Here is a 21,065-nt window from a genome sequence, read left to right as displayed (position 1 = left end):
TTACCTGTTGGTACTTACCAAAAAAAGTGATCAGTTTTGCTCATATACTTTTTAATGTAGGATAATGTGGAGTCAATTCCGATCGACGTCCAAAATGTAATTTAAAGGTTTTACGCAAATGCATAAAGAATATCATAGATTACTCAAGCCTCAGTACTCTGTATTGTTTTGTTCCGGTTCGAAGGGTGAGTGAGTGAGCCAGTGTAATCACAGGCACAAGGGACATAACATCTTAATTCCCAAGGTTGGTTTCGCATGGGTGACGTATTATGAATGCTTAATATTTCTTACAGCGCCTTTGTCTATGGGCGGTGGTGACCATTTACCATCAGGTGGCCCATATGCTCGTCCGACAACCAATGCCATTAAAGAAAAATATAAAGCTCTCGACCAACAGTATTGCGTTAGTTCGATGTCAAATGTTGTTTATTTCATTTTTGTCGCCTTGTGGTTAGAAAAGACTAGAAGTATATTGTAAACTATTTGAATTCCTTTCATCGTTACCAACAAATTATCATTAAATAAATAAATAATAGAAGTACTTAAATGTTTAACACATGAGACCGACTCGAGTTGGAGTAACCAAAAACAAAGAAATATGATTATTGCATAGTAACCAAACCAACTTATTGGTAAGATGACGCACTTTTAAACATAAATCGCATTCCTCATCAATATGACAGGGCCGAGCCACTTCTATGTGCAACTTCAGTGCACGGGCACAGAGGCACTGCAATCATTCTTACTATATTATATAAATTTTATAGACACTATACAATATTTATGATTTGATATTATAGGTTTGCACTTGGCGCTGTCAGAGGGTAATGACCTCATAATTTATACCACGACAAATATTAAAAAAACATTATTATTATTAAATCAACTAGACTCATAAAACAATGGTCAGGTTACAGTATTGAATTAAATTTAAATCAACCGATTCGAAAAGTAGATTCTACTGAGAATAACCAGCCAGAAACTCAGTAGCTAACTGCGCGTATAATATTCATGTGCACAAGTGCACAAAAACAGGTGCACCCTCCATTCCCTTACTCCGTTAGGTACAAGTGGGTGTAACACAGTTTATTGTCCGAACCGGGACTCGAAGGTCACATACGCAGTTAAATTATAAAACATGCATTATGGGTCTAGTGATCTTTGCACCTGCCAACCAACCTATCCAGTGGTCTTTCCTACTGACCGTCCAATCATTTTATCTCTACTTTTAAACAAAAATGAGAAGTAAAAAACACTCAACTTTATTTAAAACTAGCGACCGGCTTCGCTTGGTTTCAAATTTAATAATAAATAAATTGTTATAAATTCAATGAACACCCTGATAGCACTCAGGAATAATGTGATTTTCTATTTCAGAGTTGGTTCATGAGTTCCAGAGATTACCTTTATACAAACAAACAAACCTCTTTATAATCTTAGTATAGACTTTCGCAATAAATGAACCTACCACAATCTAAGTTTTGTTTATAAAACTTCTACAAATATTTCGGAGATGTCGCTATGTACGATAAGATAAAAATGGCACAAAGATTTGATAATTTATACGACACTACAACTGGAATATACGCTCTGCAGCCAAAACAAAAACATAAAACAATGTATTATAATAAATTTACTTTGGTGATGTTAATAATTTTTTATCTTTGGCGCTATAATTACTGTTTTAGGATGATACCGAATTTATTATTACATTCGTTCGGTCATAGTAAATAATTCATTTCATTCAATCCATCAAAACAAAGATCAAAATATTCTCTTGCTTGATTTGGATTCAGTAAAAAGTTATGATATAATCAATTACCTGATCCACCTTGATAGTTGCTAAGCGATGCTAATAATCTTATTTTTTTCGCATATAGCAAGCAATAATTCGGCGTAAACAACAGATGTCGGCAAAAACACTTGTGTATAGATGTGTTTGTTGCTTTCATTTGATTACACACTTGGCAGGCAATTTTAGTAATTCTAACCAATAAAATAAAGACTCAATACTGTGTTATGTATTTATTAATTATATTTACTAACCTTTTAGACTATTGTTAACACTCGTAACATTTGTGCTCGAAATTTAACCCAACGATAATTAAATGAAAAATCTTATCTTCAAATTTTTATTAAAAGTTTTTTAATAAGAATTTTTCTTTCGAGAAATTTTGAGTCCGGAGTTGGATAGTTTTTATTTTTTTTAATAGTTTAAATAGCTAATGCAACTCTGGAATCTAAGTTGTGATGTCCCTTATGCCTGTAGTTGCAACAAAGTACAAGTAAAATAAGTCGTAAAAAGTGCACAAGTTTTATTTTGCGTCTAAAAAGGGAATACGGAGTGCGCTGTATTTGCGCACAAGTTTGTGTCAAACAGATTGAGACTGAACGATGTCGCCGATACCGGTCAGGACGTCATCATGATAATTTAGTTATTTTTAAAGATTGGTAACGAAGAACGAATTAAGATAAACAAAACTTAGATTTACATATTCCATTTGATTCATGGCTCCGCTATATTATGATCTACAGAAAGTGCTTAACTAACTAGTATCAGAAGAAGAAAAATAAGGTATTTAGAAGTATTAAATTGATGGTTAAAAATAAATTGTTGATACATCTCACGTTATTGGCCAAATAGTCTTCTCTCTGATATAAATTAAATTAAAACGATACGAGTATTTACAGCGACTACGATGTTTCTATTCGGTTATATTTGTGACTGTATATAATTTTAATAACATTTACACAAATGTACAGTCGGAGTAAGAAAAGGTTCGTCACCTTAAGATCTATTTTCGTGTGCGATTTCAGTATGAGCGATAACCTGCTTTACCGATTGAGTTTGACATATTGCGTCGCAATGACATTATAAGTCGCATCTAGCAAAGAGTATAATAGCGTTTAAAAGCTATAATAAGAAGAAGCGGTCAATCGGGATGAGAATTACCAACTTTTCTTTGTTACTTATTGATTAGGACATTGTCTTTTATAAAAGAGAGTGCATAGTAGTTATACTACTTCCTACTAATATTATAAACGCGAAAGTTTGTGTGTATGGATCTGGCTGATTTCTCTGAGGATGGATGTTTGTTACTCTTTCTGCTGCACCATCAAACACCATAGATTTTCGATAGAGTTTATATTTACCGCTTTTGCAGGCCAAGGAATCACCACCACTTCCCGGTGCCGATGGAACCACTCATCACACGTCACGTCATTACATTAACCGTCACTCAAAATACAAGCTTTTTTATTCTAAGATTGCAAGATATTGCAAGAAAATATATGACACTGACAGACTTTGATAATTCAGTAGAAGATATCATATCTAATTTAAATCTTGTAATGACTTATTAGGCCATTAAAAAGGTTTCATGTTGATATGATACTAGACGTAGTCCAAAGATGTTACACTATTTTGAACCATGTTATCATACTATGTTAGTTTAACTTTATATGCAGTTGTCTGTTTAGTGCTTTAGTTTCAAAAGGTACTAAGAGTTTACGACTTGATAAAGGAATGAATTTGAAAACTGACGAAGGTTTTCTTACTCTGACTGTACATAACGTATTAACACATTTTTGTCGTGTTATTGAACTCACATTTGCTTACAATAATACAATTTTATTCAAACAAGAAAATTCTTTTGTTGTTACTATGCTCACTATTTTGCGAAGACTAACATTACACTAAAATGAACCTTACATCATTGTAATAAGGTTGCGATGCGAAATGTGTTTATACATTATGTTTGAAACTAGCAAGTGTGCATGTTATTATCATCACAACACATACAAACTCATACTTCGTAGTCAATACTTACACTAAGAACCGAAATACGTGATTTTTAGCGAATCGCTTTTCGATGAAAGTACTAGGATTGAATTTAATTGCAACGTTTCAGAACATATTTATAAACGTTTAGGTGCAACGTTTGTTTATCGTACTTATAATTTAGACTACCAATAAGTAATGCTATGCTTTGATTCTGTGTTAAATAAAGGAATTTTAAATATCGTATAAATAGATTCAGACAAAGGAACAAATCCATAAATCCAAAAAGAAAACGCATTGAAATCGACACTTTTGTTTGTACTTTACGTTGGCGCCACGACCGTTACAACGGGCGATAATAATTAACGGTATTTCATAACGATTATTAACGATTATATTATATTATTATATTTAAAAAAACGACATTATAAAAACAGACTATATTCTACGTTAAATTAAACCGCATGTCTGAGTAACTAGTCTACATATTACATTCGTAGAGGTTATATGAGTTCAGGTATGAATTTTGCATATTCATATATATGCAAAATTTATACCATATTTTTGTACTGTTTTAATAATAGCTTAAACACAACTATTATTTTATATTGTTCAATTCACAAAAAATATAATTTCAAATGCATGTGGGGAGCTCTGTATGTAAACGAAGATTATTAACGTTGTAACAATGAGATACTATTGACAGAATATTGTTAATATATTATGATTTTTTTAATCAATAGAAGGATTAGCATTTAAATATACTTTTAGAGCGAACAATTTCTTAAAATGCCGTCAATGCGCTCCAACTATGAAATCGAAGACGTTGTCCCGTGTACCCCAGAGCCGATATAGCCCAGTGGTTAGTGTACTTTAATCTTAAAAGAAGATTATGATTAAAATCCCCAGCAAACACTATTACATTATCATATGCTTGATTTATCGCAAGCTCGACGGTGAAGTGTATCGATGACACCTAAACTTGTCACAAGAACAAACGTCTCAAATAACAACAATTTACCACGTCATACGTTTTCGGATCTGTTTTTCATGTTTCATTTAAGAAGCGTGAAAGCAGTGGTATTATATCCCTTGTGCAATTATACTGGTTGAACTTGACTATATCGGCGAGGCGCTCCCCAACACGCGGTGATCGGACTGTCCCCTTGCCTTCTAAATCTCTAACCGAAGCCTTCTTATCAGAGCAAAGTTCTACATATAATCGATGTTTAGCGGTAGAATAAATAATGGTTATCTAGGAGCCGGTGCAGGATAGTGCGTGTAATATTCGCAGTTGTGACATACTATTAATTTTAATTGACAGGTGTAAACTTTTGACAATATTATCTTCCTTTCTGTTTGTTTATTAAAAATCTAGTTAATCTAGTAAGCAAAATATTGAGAAGGTATTGCATTTTGAGTAGATATACTTAACCATAATTCTAACGCTAAACACCAACGGCACACTACTGTTCCGATAAGAAAAATCAAGCCAGGGAACAGATGTCGACGGACCAAAATAGAACAAAAGTTGAAAACTTTTTTATGTCAAAGTGGTAAAATTCTTTACGCGAAAAAAGGATTTATAGTATGAGTGTAACTTTGTCATATAGGTACGTGCTTTAAAATATTTTTTATTTGAATTTAGTATATACTCAATATACGAGTGCATGTTTTTTTCTCTATAAATATACATTTTTTTAATGTTTATACAATCTCCGTGCAATCGACGTGCAGTCCGTGCCGCTGTTGTATCATATTATTTATAATTTTGATTATGTTACATTATATACACAGGGCATCACGATCTGAAAATTTTGGATATATTTATAATTTATGCAAATCTATACCAACGTCAAACATTTTCGGTTCAATGGTTTAAACATGACGAAGTAACGAAAATACATTAATAATTCGTCTTATTTAATGCCTAAAGGCGGGCAAACAGCTGGTAAAACATATATTCAACGACCAAACACCTGTTCAAGGAACATTATGCTTAACATTAATAGCTATAATCGATTTTCAGGTTGTTTCTGCAAATACAGTTCATTAATTATTTTCAAAATTATTTATATTTAATGCACTTGTTCAAACGGAATGAATAATAGATTTTTTCTCTTCACGGAATTAAAAATTTATTACAGGAATTAATTTTCCTTAATAATAAATTAATTAAAAAAAAAAGACTTTATAAAGACAATTTACAATAAATGTGCTCTTAATTAATGACTAAGAATGTTTAATTTTAATTCAAGGTAACTTAATGAGAATAAATCAATTCGGTTATGCTTTAGGTAACGTTGAAATTTTTTACGTGTGTGATTATTGGCGGCACGCGATAGATCGTGAGTTCAATCCGGATAAAATTTGATTCCGGAAAATATTTAATATTTTTGAAAAATTTGTTTCGTTCTATATGCTATATTATGTACAAGCAATGCTTGAATGATATATATTTTATTCCCTATCAGTTTTGACAGCAACATTGCCGACATTCAAAACGCCATCTTCCACTTCGAATTCAAGATTTCGACCAATGACATCATCAGATCGATGGCAAAGGTATTTATTTATCTATACTCCTCCGTTTATTGGAATATACTGTGGTCACCAAGAGTACTATTCTGAACTGACTTCGTAGTTCACTTGAGATTTTAAAAAACGGCTTATGTTATCGCAACTTTTTAAAGTTAATTTTATACGTGTATTATAACGTATAGACTTTATAATTCTCAATATATTTTATTTATTTCATTATAATGTTCAAATACGGCCCATAGTGTGGCACGATAAGAAATAATAACCATCCCGGTTAATGCGCCGTCTACCTGGGTAACTAAGATGTTAGATGTTCTTCAAACTCGCCCTTCAAACCGATACACGACAATACTGAGTATTGCTATTTTGCGTTAGAACATGTGATTTTATAATTACCACCAATTATAATAATTAGACATCTCACTATTGAATTCTACTGCATTTTTTGAGTTTATGTTTACAGAATAGCTCTACTGTTTAGGTTATTAAAATATTCGGAAATGTATTCGAATTAGAAATGTGGATAGTGGAACTACTTCTAAATTATTATCTTTAACGGAGAGAATACCTTTCTTCAGCAGTGAAATTTTAGTGCACTTTAATTTCGATAATACGTATGTTATAAAAAATAGAATTTAATATTTTTTGTTAACACAAAAATAATTACTTTTCACCTGTTTTCTTCTTTTTTTTTAAATTTTGTTTTAAAGACGTGACAACGCGTTACGTATATATAGGATTAATGAGATGGTCACTGTGTTCTATAAAAAAATGAGTTTACGATTGCAGATTCGGAGTCCGATCAAGAAATCAGATATCATAGATTTTATAAGAATATTTGTTCTGAGTTGTACGCACACTAGATGTGTTTTGTCGAGTATAAATAGTTATATCGAACCTGTCAACGTGCACATTCTCCTGCTGTTGATGTCCTGCATCACCTGCTGCATCAGACTATTGAGTGCCTTCGCGTCACCAGACATGGACTGTTTCGATAACCACTCCGTCTCTAACTCCATTGACAACTGCAGAAAATATACTACATTATTTCTTATTTTATGTTTTAACGCGTTTTCATAACATGGGAACGAAGGTTATAATTATATATTAAGAGTTTTAAATACATGAGACAATAATACAAGCAAGTATCATGTTTCGTAAACAACTATCATTTTTAACGTGACTTTGTCCAAGTGAATTAACCAGTGTTTAAATAAGTTCCTCATACGAACAAAAGCTGAGCTTAGTGGAAGTCTATCTCATATCTCTAACAGAGAAATAATAAGGAAGAAGACCAAAGGTATGACTAGGAAATAATAATTTGAACGTAACCGATACGTGATTGCCACACAGGAATTCACATAGATTAAAAATATTGTTAAAGATAATGTAGTTACTTAAATACTTAGCTTTATTTACGGCACTAAACGGGTTGCAAATTTTGGTTAATTTTATTTTTTCTGCTATTTGAAATGTAAATTTCAATACAAGGTATACTGGCAACATTTTTATTTTTCTCAATTATCCATACACACACATACTGAAATTCTTGCAATTGGTTGATTTATGTATAGCTTACACACACCGACACACGCACACAATGTCGTCAATTATTTGGAGGGACTTTGAACTTGACAATAAAATTATTGTCATTTATCTATTTAAACAACTGTAAACACAACATAATAAAGATAATTTTTACAATATTGATTAGAATGTCTGGACATTTTTCTGAAATAATGCATTATTTATAAGAAAACAGGAGTGACATTTGAATTTTTAATGAGTATATCTTGTATCTTGTAAAAGAGTGTCATTTGGATTTTATGAAGGATGAAATGTAATTTTATAATTATTTCAACAATGATTTTAATATAATATTGCATTAAATAAAATATAGCTATAACTTTTTTTATGTACATGTTATAATACTTACAAGATATTCTGTGAGTTTTTTCACTAATGGTTCTAAGTGAACGGTCCTAGCCCAAGCATCACATACGAAACACAGGTTAAAGTAGTATGCATTCCGGGCATACTTTTTGTTATCTATCCTCACAGGAAAACCTAATATTTTTGAGCCGAGCAGCGTCCTGGAATATGTAATATTCAATTCTTATGGCATCCAATAAAATGTTTACAACATAATTATGTATATTCACAATAATGTAGGTCTTTTTCAAAGAAAGTCAGAACGGCTACACTTAACTTAGCCAAATAAAAAATTTAAAGACATTTATAATAAGGCATATTACTCAATACAAGTTGTGTATGCTGTAATGTATAATGCTTCATTTATATTATTTTAAATATAGAATATCTCTGTAGTAAATAATAATGATTATAAAGTCTAACATTAACTTGTTTACATAATAAACTATAATTAACTCAATTTAAATGTTATTGGATCAAATAAATAATCAATATTTGACTAATTAAACAAATGTGTTATCATTAATTTGTTTCAATACTTAGTATCTAATCAAAATACATTATATTTGTGGTGTTAAAAATAATATTATCATTCTATTAACATTATATAGTTTTATAATATCTTTCAATGTTGTCAAAGAGGATGCGAACCTTATAATATATTAAAAAAAAAAAAAAACAAACAAACCATTGAAACTTACACGGTCAATGTACATCTTTGTAATTGCACTTTTGGTATAATATAATGACTGACTGTATCAAAAATGTCTTTTGATATATAATTTTCCGGAACTTGGCAAGTTATTCTGGGTCCAGCAGTATGATGAAACTCACATAAAAATATACAACGGATCGGCCCTTCCTGCCCGCAACCCTCGTAATATTTCGAGTTTCCATCCATCATGGATTAATTATTTAATAGAAAGTCACAAAAAATAATGTCACTAGTAACACAGAGATGTTCAATGTTTACATTATACGGCAACAACACATTAATTGTTAACTTTTAACTCAACTCATGTCATTTCGGAAGTTACGGAATTTAATTCAAAATAAAACACAACTATCCACTTCGCTCGTAACCATGAACTGACAACTTGACAAGTGACAAAGGAGACTTGACATTGGAATTTCGAAATGTTACCTACTTATGAAGCTTAATAACATTTATTATTCAACATTTTTTTAGTACGTATGTATTTCATAAAATATTCTTGCTTCATAATAAATTTTACTAAAATTTTTGTTCTTTTATAATTGAAATGTAATAAATATTGTTTTATTTTAAATATTGCCTTGTAACACCGTTTAATTTACGTCAAATATTTTTGCAGTTGAAAACAAAACAGGAAATTGATAACAAAACCTTCATATTAAGTCAAAACAACTTCTAAATTGTAATTACTTTTAGTTAATAATACATTATGGCAGAAAACTCTTTAAATATACTTATCGGGGTGACTGGAAGTGTTGCTGCAATAAAACTACCTGTTCTTATTAAGAGTTTATTGGATATCAACGCAAAATATATTTTTAAGGTTACTTCTGTTATTTCTAGTTACATTAAAATTTTGATTGCAAAATATTAACAGAAAAAGTAATTAATTAATTTTTTTACAGATTAATGTTATATGCACCGAACACGCAAAACATTTTATTAATGAAAATGATTTGACACCATTTTCTCATCATTTGTATGATGATGCTTCGGAGTGGAAAAGTTGGCAAGGCAGAGGAGATCCTATAATACACATTGATTTGGGAAAGTGGGCAGACATGATGGTAATTGCACCGTTGGATGCTAATACACTAGCTAAAATATCTCAGGTAATTTATAATTGATTTCGAACCTGTCTTAAACTGAAGTGCAGCAGATGCAAAAAACTCGAATACCGCGTCTTAGGAGCGCCTCGTCGATATTGGTCAAGTCTTGGCCCATCGGTGAGGTGCCTAAGAAAGTCTCTTTAAAAATCTTTTTTTTTGGCGGAAGGGGAAAGCATCAGGATACTGCTTGCACTGAAATCCTTGTTGTGTTTATAGTTCCCATTTTTTAAAAAGGTTAAATTTAAAAAAAATTACTACGTTAAAATGACTACCAAGCAACAATGATTCATGGTAGAGTAAAAACAATTAAGTACTTAAAACAATCATGCCAAGAAAGCAATCAGTTGGTAATTTCTATTTTACATATAATATATTTCGGTTAAACTTTAAAGAACTATCATTGGGTCACCAAATCGTTCATATATAAATTAATTCTTAAAAATATAAGCTATAATTTTATATAAATTATAAATGTAATTATTATAGCAAATAAAAAAATCCACAGGGTATATGTGATAATCTGTTAACATGCACAGTCAGGGCATGGGATATGTCTAAACCATTGCTATTCTGTCCTGCAATGAACACGAGGATGTGGGAGCATCCTATCACATCTAAACAAATAGCAGTATTGCAAGAGTGGGGTCATGAAGAAATTCCTCCCATTGATAAAAAGCTGATGTGTGGGGATAAAGGTGTTGGTGCCATGGCAGAAGTTGAAACAATCGTACACAGAATTAGAAGTATAGCTGACAAAATATTTGAAGATAGGAAACAAAAACGGACATAAAAAATATATTACTTATAATACAAATTTTTTAATTATGTTCTAAAAGACTGATTTGATACAACGATGTTAACAAAATAATATATATTTACTTTCATTAAATTTTTAACTAATTTTTGTATTAAATATCTTGTTATTGTTATTAATTAAAAGGATAAAATTAAAGGCTTGTTTTACTGTAAATGTAGGTTTATTGCATCACTGAATACTGTTTCTAAAGCTAGCATACATGCAATGAACAAAATAAACCCATGTACACATCACATACAAAATAACTATACAGCTGAAACATTACTATAGACTTCTACTAAAATTGAATCTTAAAGTCAATATTTTATTAAAGATGTGAATAAAATAAGTTTGACAAAAACCTTTGAATTTTGCATCAATGACCCAGCATTAAAAATTACAACTGGCAACATCAAAATCATGGCAATTTTTTTTGTCTGTGTTTTTTATATATTGAATACCCATAACAACAAAATATTTACTGAATTTACTGGATAAAGCTTTTGTTTCTAAGAAACTTCAGTTATCAGGAATCATTTTTTTTAATATTTTTTACTCACATCTAAAATAAAAAATTACTTAAAACAATAAACTTGTTAAAATTCTTTTTAAGAATTATAATCATTAAAAATAATATTATTAGAGATTATGTAGAAATATGCAATTTGCAAATAACTTTATCAATTACAATTATCATTTTATATTTTCTCGCCGATTCGAATACATATTATTGTTTCAAATAAACCCTGTAATTTAAATTTAAATAACTGTCATACTGACTTGAACAAAAATTTTATTTGTAACAACCAAACACTGTAATTTATGTAATTATGACCGTGCAAAAAGCACCATTGTATACAATTTGTCTTAAATATTTATAAAAAAACAATGTGGAGTCTTTTCATGTAAAGGTGCGTAAAACTTTAATATATTTTTATATATTAATATTCGTAACATATACACTGTGCGAATCGGTTAATGCAAAATTCAATACAAATCATATCTTGTTTAAATCCCAAGTAACTTGAGTAATACGGAAAATAATACAATATTTACAATGAATACTTCAACTAAACTGATGCAACACGCGGCAAAATATTTACAAACAAACAAATTATGGATACTAAACTAATTTACTCAACCAAATCTATAAATTAATAATTACAATAAACTTAAATGAAACAGATCTTTTGAAAAGCCTTAAATCTATGGAATTTGTCATGTTAAGCTGCGTCTCCTCTAAAAAATGATTGGCAATTTTTGTGTTGGCAGCACAGAACACATTGGTTATTGGTGCAAAACAGCTACAAATACAGAAATCGCCAACGATTTTAGTGGAACCGCATGATTAAGAAATTGACCGAAAAAAATACAAATAAATATTTGTTTAAACCTTATAACCAAACAAAGATTATGGACTAATGGAAAATCTAAAAAATGGCATGAATATACTGATTTTATTATATCACAATGAATTAAACCAATTTAACTTTTTCAACAGGTTCCAATGTTGCCATGAAAAGGAATATTTAATACAACGGTAAACACAAAATGCTAATAACTTAAATGCAGTGAGTCACACGAATTTGCACTTTATCGGTAAGAAATAAATACTATTTTATAGGTTTGTTAAAAAATATTCCTTATTGTAAATATTGTTAGACATAGCCTATGGTAATACGATTATAAACGTGTAAAAATTACAATGGATTATACAAAAATTGGATAAAAATTGTGCGTATATATTAAAAGGCCATTTTTACAAACTAGCGGTACTATTTCCTCTACGTAAACTAAATGTCGAAACATCGTATTCCATTCAATGCTCCGTGCAAAAGCTAGACGGCTGTATTTGTGCCACGTTCGTTAATTGTAAATTCGTACAAGCTAAGCTTTTGTTGTAAATGAATAAGAAAAGCTATAAAACAGTTTTTAGCAAAATATCGTTGTGGAAATTGGTGGAATGAATTGTGGGTGTATCAAATGTTTGTCTTTTGTCAATATTGCACTTATTAAAATAGCACTCAACGCTCAAAACGGCAATACGGGGAATATCAGCACAGCATTCACTATCAAACACATCACTCATTTTTACAACAAACAAGAACGCGAGACGTAGCTATAACTACTTTTTCTCGGTGTTCTTTGAAGTTGCGCGAAGTTGCAGTTGGTGATGCATTTGTGTATAATATATATCATTTATGCGAAAGTGAATAATTTATCATTCAGCCAAAAAAAAATCTTTGAATTTGAGGCACATTTATACGACGGTTTCATTTTGTTTGTCGAACATGGCTCGTGTGTATTTCGATATAACTTCGTAAGTAGATTTGATGAGTTCGCAGCGTTCCTCCACCTCGTAATCAGTTGGCGCGACTTTGTAAGTGGACGCTTTAGGTTTTCGTCCAGTGTTGCCAGAGTTACCGCAAAACTCCCCGTTCGTTGGGAAATCTATATTATCCTCTATGTTGTAGATGGCTATTGGTTTCTTGTGGACCATTTCCAAGTCCTTCCTGCGCTTTTTCGTGGTAAAGAAGCCACACTTCGCGTTTATGGACATGACTGCGTTCTGTACTGAGAAATCCAGCGGCTCGCTGGATTCCAGCTCGTATCATACATCTAGTTCCTCGAGCCCTTTGGAGAGCCGGTGGGAGTTAATCCTGCGTCTGTGGGAACGCCGCACGGCGTCCGCACGCCTGTAGGGCTCGCTTCGTAACCCATGCAAGATGTCCTCTAGGGCTCCGTTGTAGACTTCGTCCTGGTGAAGAAGTTTCTTTTCGCCGACGGCCTGTGACTTCGTTTTTAATTCGTTGATTACAGCTTCCTGAAAATGGTATATTTTTATATTAGAATCTTTCAAGCCATACCCATACCCGCGTTGAAATTTTATTCTCGATTGTTATCTAAAAGAAGTCTCAGAAATTAATAGATGTAGAAGAATAAGCAAAATTTACGTGTTTAGCAAATCTACTCAACATTCAACAACGAACAACTTGAAATTTATTTACTTTCATGCTTATATTAAGCTATTTCAAATAGTAACAATAAATCTAGCATTAATTAAATACACAAGTACACATTGAAAGGCATCTAAGTACTATCCACATCACATAAATTTGAAAATACGAGCACTAAAAGCATTCAAACATAAGCATATTAAATATAATTATTTATTTGGCATAATAGTGTTCTAGTTTTAAATCTTCTATTGAGCATTGAGCAAAGATCAAGTGTTGCCACTGATAAAAAATATAAATTGTAGTATAAGCGGATAGATCTTTAGGATTTAAAACACATGCCCTGTTGATTCCATGCATTGTGCAGCATAGGGAGGAAAATTAGAACATTATACATAAAATACATTTCAGTAAATATTTATAATAAATTATTAGATCATTTCTGAATGATTGCCTTTTTCACAGTCGAAAATCGGTATAGCAGCTTGATTCCCGTGTATCTTGTTTAACTTACGGCCGTCCGCGTGACTTATTTATTAGGACTAATTCTCAAAATTTTAAAGATTCTACTGTAAACATTTTTTTACGAATTCTTTGGTCACTAAGTTACTACTAATTAGAAATAAATAATATATGTATAAATACACATACAAAAACAATTTCAATGTAAGCTTAATTTCTACGTTACCCTTCGTTTATTAATGATTTTTACTTGAATTTAGATTTTTATTTACTGATTTTAATAAGAAAATAATAACGGTTTTTTTGATTAATTATTTTTTTTGTCTAAACATCTTTAGTAATATAAAACTATTTGGGCACTAATTCTATAGTCTACAGTGTATATTATTAATACTATATTGGGGCCTAATAACCAAAACTAAATTGTTGTGTGGATTCTATGTGCAACTTAAATATTATCTTCAACCCAACTACCTAGAAACCGAAAGTATTTTTCTTTATATTATTTTGCATTGATATTCAAAAGATTTTGAAAGATGCCTTTTTTTAGATTTTTCTATATTCAAAATCAAAATATACTTTATTAAAGTAGGCTTTTACGAGCACTTTTGAATCGTCATTTAACAGAACTATGTTAAGTGAAGCTACCACCGGTTCGGAATGTAGATTATAGATATTGTTTTAACAATCTATGAGATGTATACTCATTAGATGACGTATGTTTGTTATTAATTGGACCAGCGTGGCGGAATCAGCTCTAAATCTTCTTCTCAGAAGGAAAGGAGGCCCTAGCCTAGGAGCAAATTCACATTTTTACGGTTGTAATTGACCACCATACTCCGCAGAGTAAGACATCAGCTTTACTTATGTACACTGGCAATACATACAGAATTAAATACACCATTGTATTTGACCAACTACAAAAGGTGTAAATCAAAATAAACAACTTTGTAGAGCTTTTGAATAATAAAAGTTGTACTTGGTGGTAGGGCTTCGTGCAAGCCCGTCTGAATAAGTACCATCCACTCATCAGATATTCTACCGCCAAACAACAGTACTCAGTATTATTGTGTTCCGGTTTAATGGATGAGTGAGCCAGTGTAACTTCAGGCACAAAGGACATAACATCTTAGTTCCCAAGGATGGTGGCGCATTGGCGATGTAAGGAATGGTTAATATGCCACAATGGACATGACTCTTAGCTCCCAAAGTTGGTGGCGCATTGGCTATCTGAGGAATGATTAATATTTCTGACACTGCCAATGTCTATGTGCGATGGTGACCACTTACCATCAGGTGGCCAATTTGCTCGTCCGTTTACCTATTATATGAAAAAAGATAACCACTACGGATTTGCAAAAATACAACGTTTTCAATGTCAGCGAAATTGTTACCGAAACTTTGGAAGTAAGATTAAACTGGTATATAAGAAGCATATTGGAATAGTGCATTATATTAATCAAGAACTGTCTGAACATCATACTACAGCTGGTCTATAAGATAATAGCGTAAAGTATGTAATTATAAGGAAATTTTATCCTCACTCCTTCTATTGGAATACAACCGGCAATGCCATAACAAATATCCGTGTTTCCTAAAATGCTATATCCCTTTTCATTTGCGTTTACTTGCACTACAAACCACAACAGCAATACAAAGTATTAAAATTCAGCAGTAGAATTATTTTTAAGTAAGTCCCAGGTCAAGTGGGCGGAAAAACCTACAACGGGCTGTCTAGTCAATGCAAACAGTTTATCATATTATATTTCTATAGCCTTTCGGTATTAGTTTCGTTCGAATTTCGAAATGTTAAATGGGAATGTGATTCGGGTGTTGTGATCATGCTGATGGCGTGTATTCTCGTAAATAAGCCTTAGTTCATTTTCTCACATTAAATCCTTTTATCTCCATGCTGAATGCCAATTTTTGTTTTATTTACCCTTGTTAGTCACTTTGATTTCGTTATTTATTAATTTAATATGTGCACAATGTGATATGGTTAAAATATCGAAAAGTAATTGTCATTAAAGAGTATTTGATTCTAATAAATCAAAATATTGCAAAATATTTTTTTTTCTTTAATTTATCGACTACTAGAAAACCTGATTTTTTATACGAATCTCATCAATGGTATTTTTATCAGAGAATTTAAATCGAAATACAAAAATGATCTTTATAGAGCATTGTACACAGATTAAATAAAACAAGACTGTTTCCCCCTTTTAATTTTGTTAGTACACACGCACACATTAAAATAGGCCCCGTTTAACAACTTCCAACGACTTACTCCTAGTCGCGCTAGGAGACCTAGCTAGGTTAGGCTAGGCTAGGTCCGGACTGTGCCTCAACTGAGACAAGTGTTGCTGCAATAGGCCTGCGCTGACGGCCGCGTAGTTAAACCTCTGTGAGAATTCATTGGTGTTACCATCACCTCTACTCGTTTATGACAAATATGGCAACATTTTAATCAAACAATAGAATTAAAAATTACAAACTTAATAAGCTGTTATATTTTACATTATTTGCATTCTTAATTTTTTTATTAATATAATAATTGATCTGTTACCATATTTATCATACAGTTTAAAAAACCGTAACTCCAACACCTCGTTAATAATTTTTAAGGTAAACTTTTGAAATGGTGTTTTATTAAACTACTTAAATATCGCTTATAAACGGAGCTTAAGAAACTAAATGTACATAGTCTCTCTTTTTATCTGTTAATTATAATATTACGAGTCCCCGACGAAAAGAAATAAAAGTATAAGTATTTAGTTTCTTAACAAAATAAAAAATAAATCAATGAAATTAGTAAAAAAGAATAACACCAGCAATATTTGTGATTAATAACAATAATATAAAAGAAAAAAATCTTAAACGATTTTTTTATTTGACCTTTTAATTTTTTTTTTTAAATAAAATATTTACAAATATTGCTGGAAAAAAATTATTAAATATCGATACTACAGATTATAAAATTAAATAATATGCAAATCAAGGCTACTCAAAACGCATGACTCCATACACCGCGGAAGCATTACGTAGAGCCATTGTTAAGCGCAAATAAAAATAATGCTGTATTTCTGTCTGAACAATGTAATTGTTATTTTTAATAAATCAGAAGTCCTCAAATATGGCTCATTGTATACAATTTAGTAAAGTTAGAAATGTAATGAAAACTCATTTTAAAACATTGAAATTATGAAAAAGATGTATTATCAATTTATTAAAAGATATTGAAAATAAAGATTTTAATGTAATTAATACAATGGACCCATTAGACAGATGAGACCTCAAAAGCAAGTTGCAACGTAAACAAGTTACATGTAAGTTAAGTCGGTTTGGTATGTGTGTTTGTGTTTGTGCTTGTGTGTCGGCACGTACCTGTTGTTTCTTCTGCGCGAGCTTGGCCTTGACGGGGTCGAGGCTGTCGGCGTGCGCGGCTTGCTCCAGTCGCCGACGCTGCTCGTTCTCCATGTCGGCTTGCTGTTCGTACACATTAGTAAACGTGAGTGACATAGACAGTGACGTAATGAGCACATCGATGTTAATTATAATTAATATAGAACAACAATAAAATTGTTCAAAAATTTCGCACACGTCGTAATATTTATGTCATTCCAATATTTTTAACTTCATTAAATTTTCATAAAATAATGGTTGTATGGCTTTTAGTGCTAGAAACTCGTTACCTTGAACGCTCGAGTGAACCTCACTAGTAGAGAGAAGAACGCGTTCGCGTCGCAGCTACGCGGGGCCTCGCCGAAGTACTCCACACATGCCGCGAATGAATCCTGCGAACATAACAATTAAAACTTAGATAAATCGTGTGTCACTTTTTGATTTTACTGTTTTACAGTATAACTTTTGTGTGTTATCAATATTAAAATATATATGTGACTGTACGCCGAGTCGCTTATATGCAACGAAGCAGTGCGTCGCATCTCGTAGTCCGTAGAATGATTGTCCGGGCGTCCCTGGAGCGCGCGGTACACACCTGCGCGTGCTTGGTCTCGGCCCGCAGGCGCCGCAGCTTGTCCACGGCGTTGGCCACGAAGTCGCGCAGCACGTGCGCCGCCCCGCGCGCCTCCCCCTCCCGCCGCGCCGCCTCCATGCCGCGCTCCAGCTCGCACACGTCGGCCACCACGTTCTCCAGCGACACTGCGGACGTGTACAAAATAATTGAATGAACACTATCGACGTTCCATTAAATATTTTCTATTTACATATATCTCCTATGTTGTGGCAGATGCAAAAGAAGTCTAAGCCAAACTGAAACTAATTTCTGGTAACAATTTTTGGAAAAGGTAACGTGACTTTCAGAATTAAAGACAGTTGTAGTTTAAGCCTAATATCACACTGTTGGGCAAGGTCCTCATCTCCCGTTTAAGGAGAATGTTTGAATCTCACTCCACGGCCTGATCAAATGTGAGTTGGTGGACAATTCTAAGATTAGTGCAGCTCTTATCAGAAATATTACCGATTGTTCGCCGTATTGCATGGCGCATATGTCAGAAGCCGGTACACAAATTAATTATTTAAGTGAGTAGTAAGTAAAATATAAATGATTCCGAACTCACCCTGTGCTGCTTTGTCGATATACATGAGTTCTGTGTCGAAATTCAGCAGTTCTGGGAAATTTTGTCGTATCGTCGCCACGATGTAATGCAATAGCGACACTCTCTTGTCCGTCGACTTTGTGTCCATAAGAGTATCCAGTGATTGAAGTTTGAATCCATACGCTGGTCCACGTTTACTGCTATTCAGGTAATTACCGAAAGCCAATATTATTTCTAGAACATTCCGTAACTTCTGCGACGACTTGACCGAGGACGAACCGGATATTATAGCGTGTATTTGCGGCGTTATTAGGTGAATATTGTCGTAGAAGTTGCCCATGTAACTCATTATGGATAGTTTTGCTGATATTCTTTCGACTTTGGCCAATTGCATGAGGAACTTGTCTTCCTCGGTCAATTGATTGATGTTTTTCTTTTCCGCTACGTATTCCTTGTACGCCTTCTGCTCAGCTTCCGTCGGAACCATCCGCTGGAGGATCTCGACGCTCTCCAGAGGTAGCTGCTTGAGGTCCAACGTGTGAATCGCCGCTATTACTTTTTCCACTGGTGTATCTAGCTTTCTTCGGGAGATTGCTGAAAATGAATATCGATAATTTAATCCGATTGCTATTTATCGATTTACATTTTTATGATATAGGAAGGCGGCGGGAAATGGGCAACCCGATGGGAAATATTAACCATTCCTTACATCGCCAACACGCCCCCAATGTTGGGAACTATAACCTATTCCAATGGAAGTAGGAAATAAGATAAACAAACCTTAGATTCACGTATTACATGAGATTTGCTAATAACTCGTCTATGTTGTGCACTACTAAGAGCTGATGACTAATATATACTTATTTCCACTTCAATTTGACTTCCAAAATTCCGATAGCAGTTTCGTCGACGCTCAAACCGTTAACGTCGGAACACGGCAGTACACAGGAGGGCTCGAGGCCGCAGCGCGGGCACGCACCGATGTTGCGCAGGCGCGCGTGCTCCAGCAGCGACACGGTGTCGGGGCGGCGGAAGCGCTTGCTGGGGAAGGACGCGAGCGCGTCGTCGCTGACGAGCGCGGCGCCGCCGCCGCCCGCGCCGCCGATGCGGAACTTCTCCTCGAACTCCGCGAAGTTGATGCGCCGCCGCGGCCGCTCCTCGTCCAGCTCGTTGAAGATCGTGCCGCGCACCTGCGCCCGGCGGTACGTTATACGAGTGTCGCACTCGAGGTTCCGAGTGAATACGATTACTTTATTGAGATTCATTACACGGAGCGGTGGGGAAGTTTTTATTTAAAAAGAAGAACATGTTCGAATGTGTATTACGACGCACAAAACTGAGTGGGATAAAATAAAGCCAATTAAAAAAAAATCTTAGCATCGTATCATTTATATAATAGAGGAGTTAGTTAAACGTTGTACGAGAATATACATTTATAAAATACCTGATTTGGTTTTAGCGCGATCCAGTTTAACGTCGGTAACTTGTATTTCGTGTCCACTTTCCTCTTAATCGTCATGGCGTCTGTGTGGTGAGGGGGCAGCATCAGACCCGGCGCGGGAGGAGCCGGCGGGGCTGGAGGCGGTGGGGCTATGACCGGCGGAGGGGGAGGAGGCGGGGGTAGTGGTGCTGGCGGTGGAGGTGGTAATACAGGTGCTGGAGGGGGAGTAGGCGGTTTAGGTAAGGGTTGGTGTGCGTCTCCGTTGGTTAAAGTTCCAGGTGGCGACACGTGACCGTTGACGGTACCGTTACATAGAGCGTGTGTAGAAATAGCACCCACTGAAACACGCGATGAAGATTATTGTAGTATTATACAAATACTAGTGCTACAATGATTAATAGTTTTATTCCACAATATTAGAGAATGTCTTATTACAGTGCAATATTTAATATTTGCTACTGGATATCGGTCTTTTCTCATAAAAATTTAGAAATATACCATTTAGTAAAAAGTAATAAAATTGTCTATGCCTAAATCTCATTTACCATCAAGTGGTCCAATTGCTCGATATCAAATACGTTAAAAAAATAGTACTTACTCGAAGCACCCCGCGGTAATGATTTAGTGAGAGATTCCAACTCCTGAACTTTAGATTCGAGCATCGACTGTCTGTTCCGTGAATCTTGCTGCGCTCGCCTCAGTGTCGAAACCTGATAATACACAAAGTATTTATATATAAAACGTGGATCTACGCCTTTATTAAATCGTTAGT

General features: G+C 33.5%; 3 protein-coding genes across 4 annotated transcripts in view; 1 reads left to right on the top strand and 2 right to left on the bottom strand.

Moving 5' to 3' along the window:
• LOC113400650 (GATOR complex protein NPRL2) overlaps positions 1-9,342 on the bottom strand; it is a 52,904-nt gene extending 43,562 nt beyond the window's left edge. The window contains exons 1-3 of the mRNA XM_026640290.2: positions 8,956-9,342; positions 8,259-8,415; positions 7,221-7,347 (exon numbers count right to left, since the gene is read on the bottom strand). Of these exons, the coding sequence (XP_026496075.1) occupies positions 7,221-7,347; positions 8,259-8,415; positions 8,956-9,158 (487 nt within the window). The 5' untranslated portion in view covers positions 9,159-9,342. The remainder of the gene's footprint in view (positions 1-7,220; positions 7,348-8,258; positions 8,416-8,955) is intronic.
• Positions 9,343-9,597: 255 nt separating this feature from the next.
• On the top strand, positions 9,598-10,906 carry LOC113400652 (phosphopantothenoylcysteine decarboxylase). Its single transcript, XM_026640291.2, has 3 exons — positions 9,598-9,792; positions 9,875-10,081; positions 10,584-10,906. The coding sequence occupies exons 1-3, from the start codon at positions 9,679-9,681 to the stop codon at positions 10,866-10,868; spliced, it is 606 nt and encodes a 201-aa protein (XP_026496076.2). The 5' UTR covers positions 9,598-9,678; the 3' UTR covers positions 10,869-10,906.
• A 127-nt stretch (positions 10,907-11,033) lies between these two features.
• Frl (Formin-like) overlaps positions 11,034-21,065 on the bottom strand; it is an 80,691-nt gene continuing 70,659 nt past the window's right edge. The window contains exons 10-18 of one of the 2 annotated variants that reach the window (XM_026640285.2): positions 20,892-21,003; positions 20,297-20,631; positions 19,832-20,042; positions 18,874-19,446; positions 18,291-18,454; positions 17,986-18,087; positions 17,678-17,779; positions 16,581-16,695; positions 11,034-13,698 (exon numbers count right to left, since the gene is read on the bottom strand). In XM_026640285.2, coding sequence (XP_026496070.1) covers positions 16,615-16,695; positions 17,678-17,779; positions 17,986-18,087; positions 18,291-18,454; positions 18,874-19,446; positions 19,832-20,042; positions 20,297-20,631; positions 20,892-21,003 — 1,680 coding nt within the window. In that variant the 3' untranslated portion in view covers positions 11,034-13,698; positions 16,581-16,614. The remainder of the gene's footprint in view (positions 13,699-16,580; positions 16,696-17,677; positions 17,780-17,985; positions 18,088-18,290; positions 18,455-18,873; positions 19,447-19,831; positions 20,043-20,296; positions 20,632-20,891; positions 21,004-21,065) is intronic. The other variant, XM_026640284.2, reaches the window with a different exon arrangement.

This window comes from Vanessa tameamea, chromosome 13 (genome assembly GCF_037043105.1).
Source record: "Vanessa tameamea isolate UH-Manoa-2023 chromosome 13, ilVanTame1 primary haplotype, whole genome shotgun sequence".
NCBI classification, from domain to species: domain Eukaryota; kingdom Metazoa; phylum Arthropoda; class Insecta; order Lepidoptera; family Nymphalidae; genus Vanessa; species Vanessa tameamea.
The sequence above is the reverse complement of the archived record's forward strand: the minus strand, read 5'-3'. Positions and strand labels throughout refer to the sequence as shown.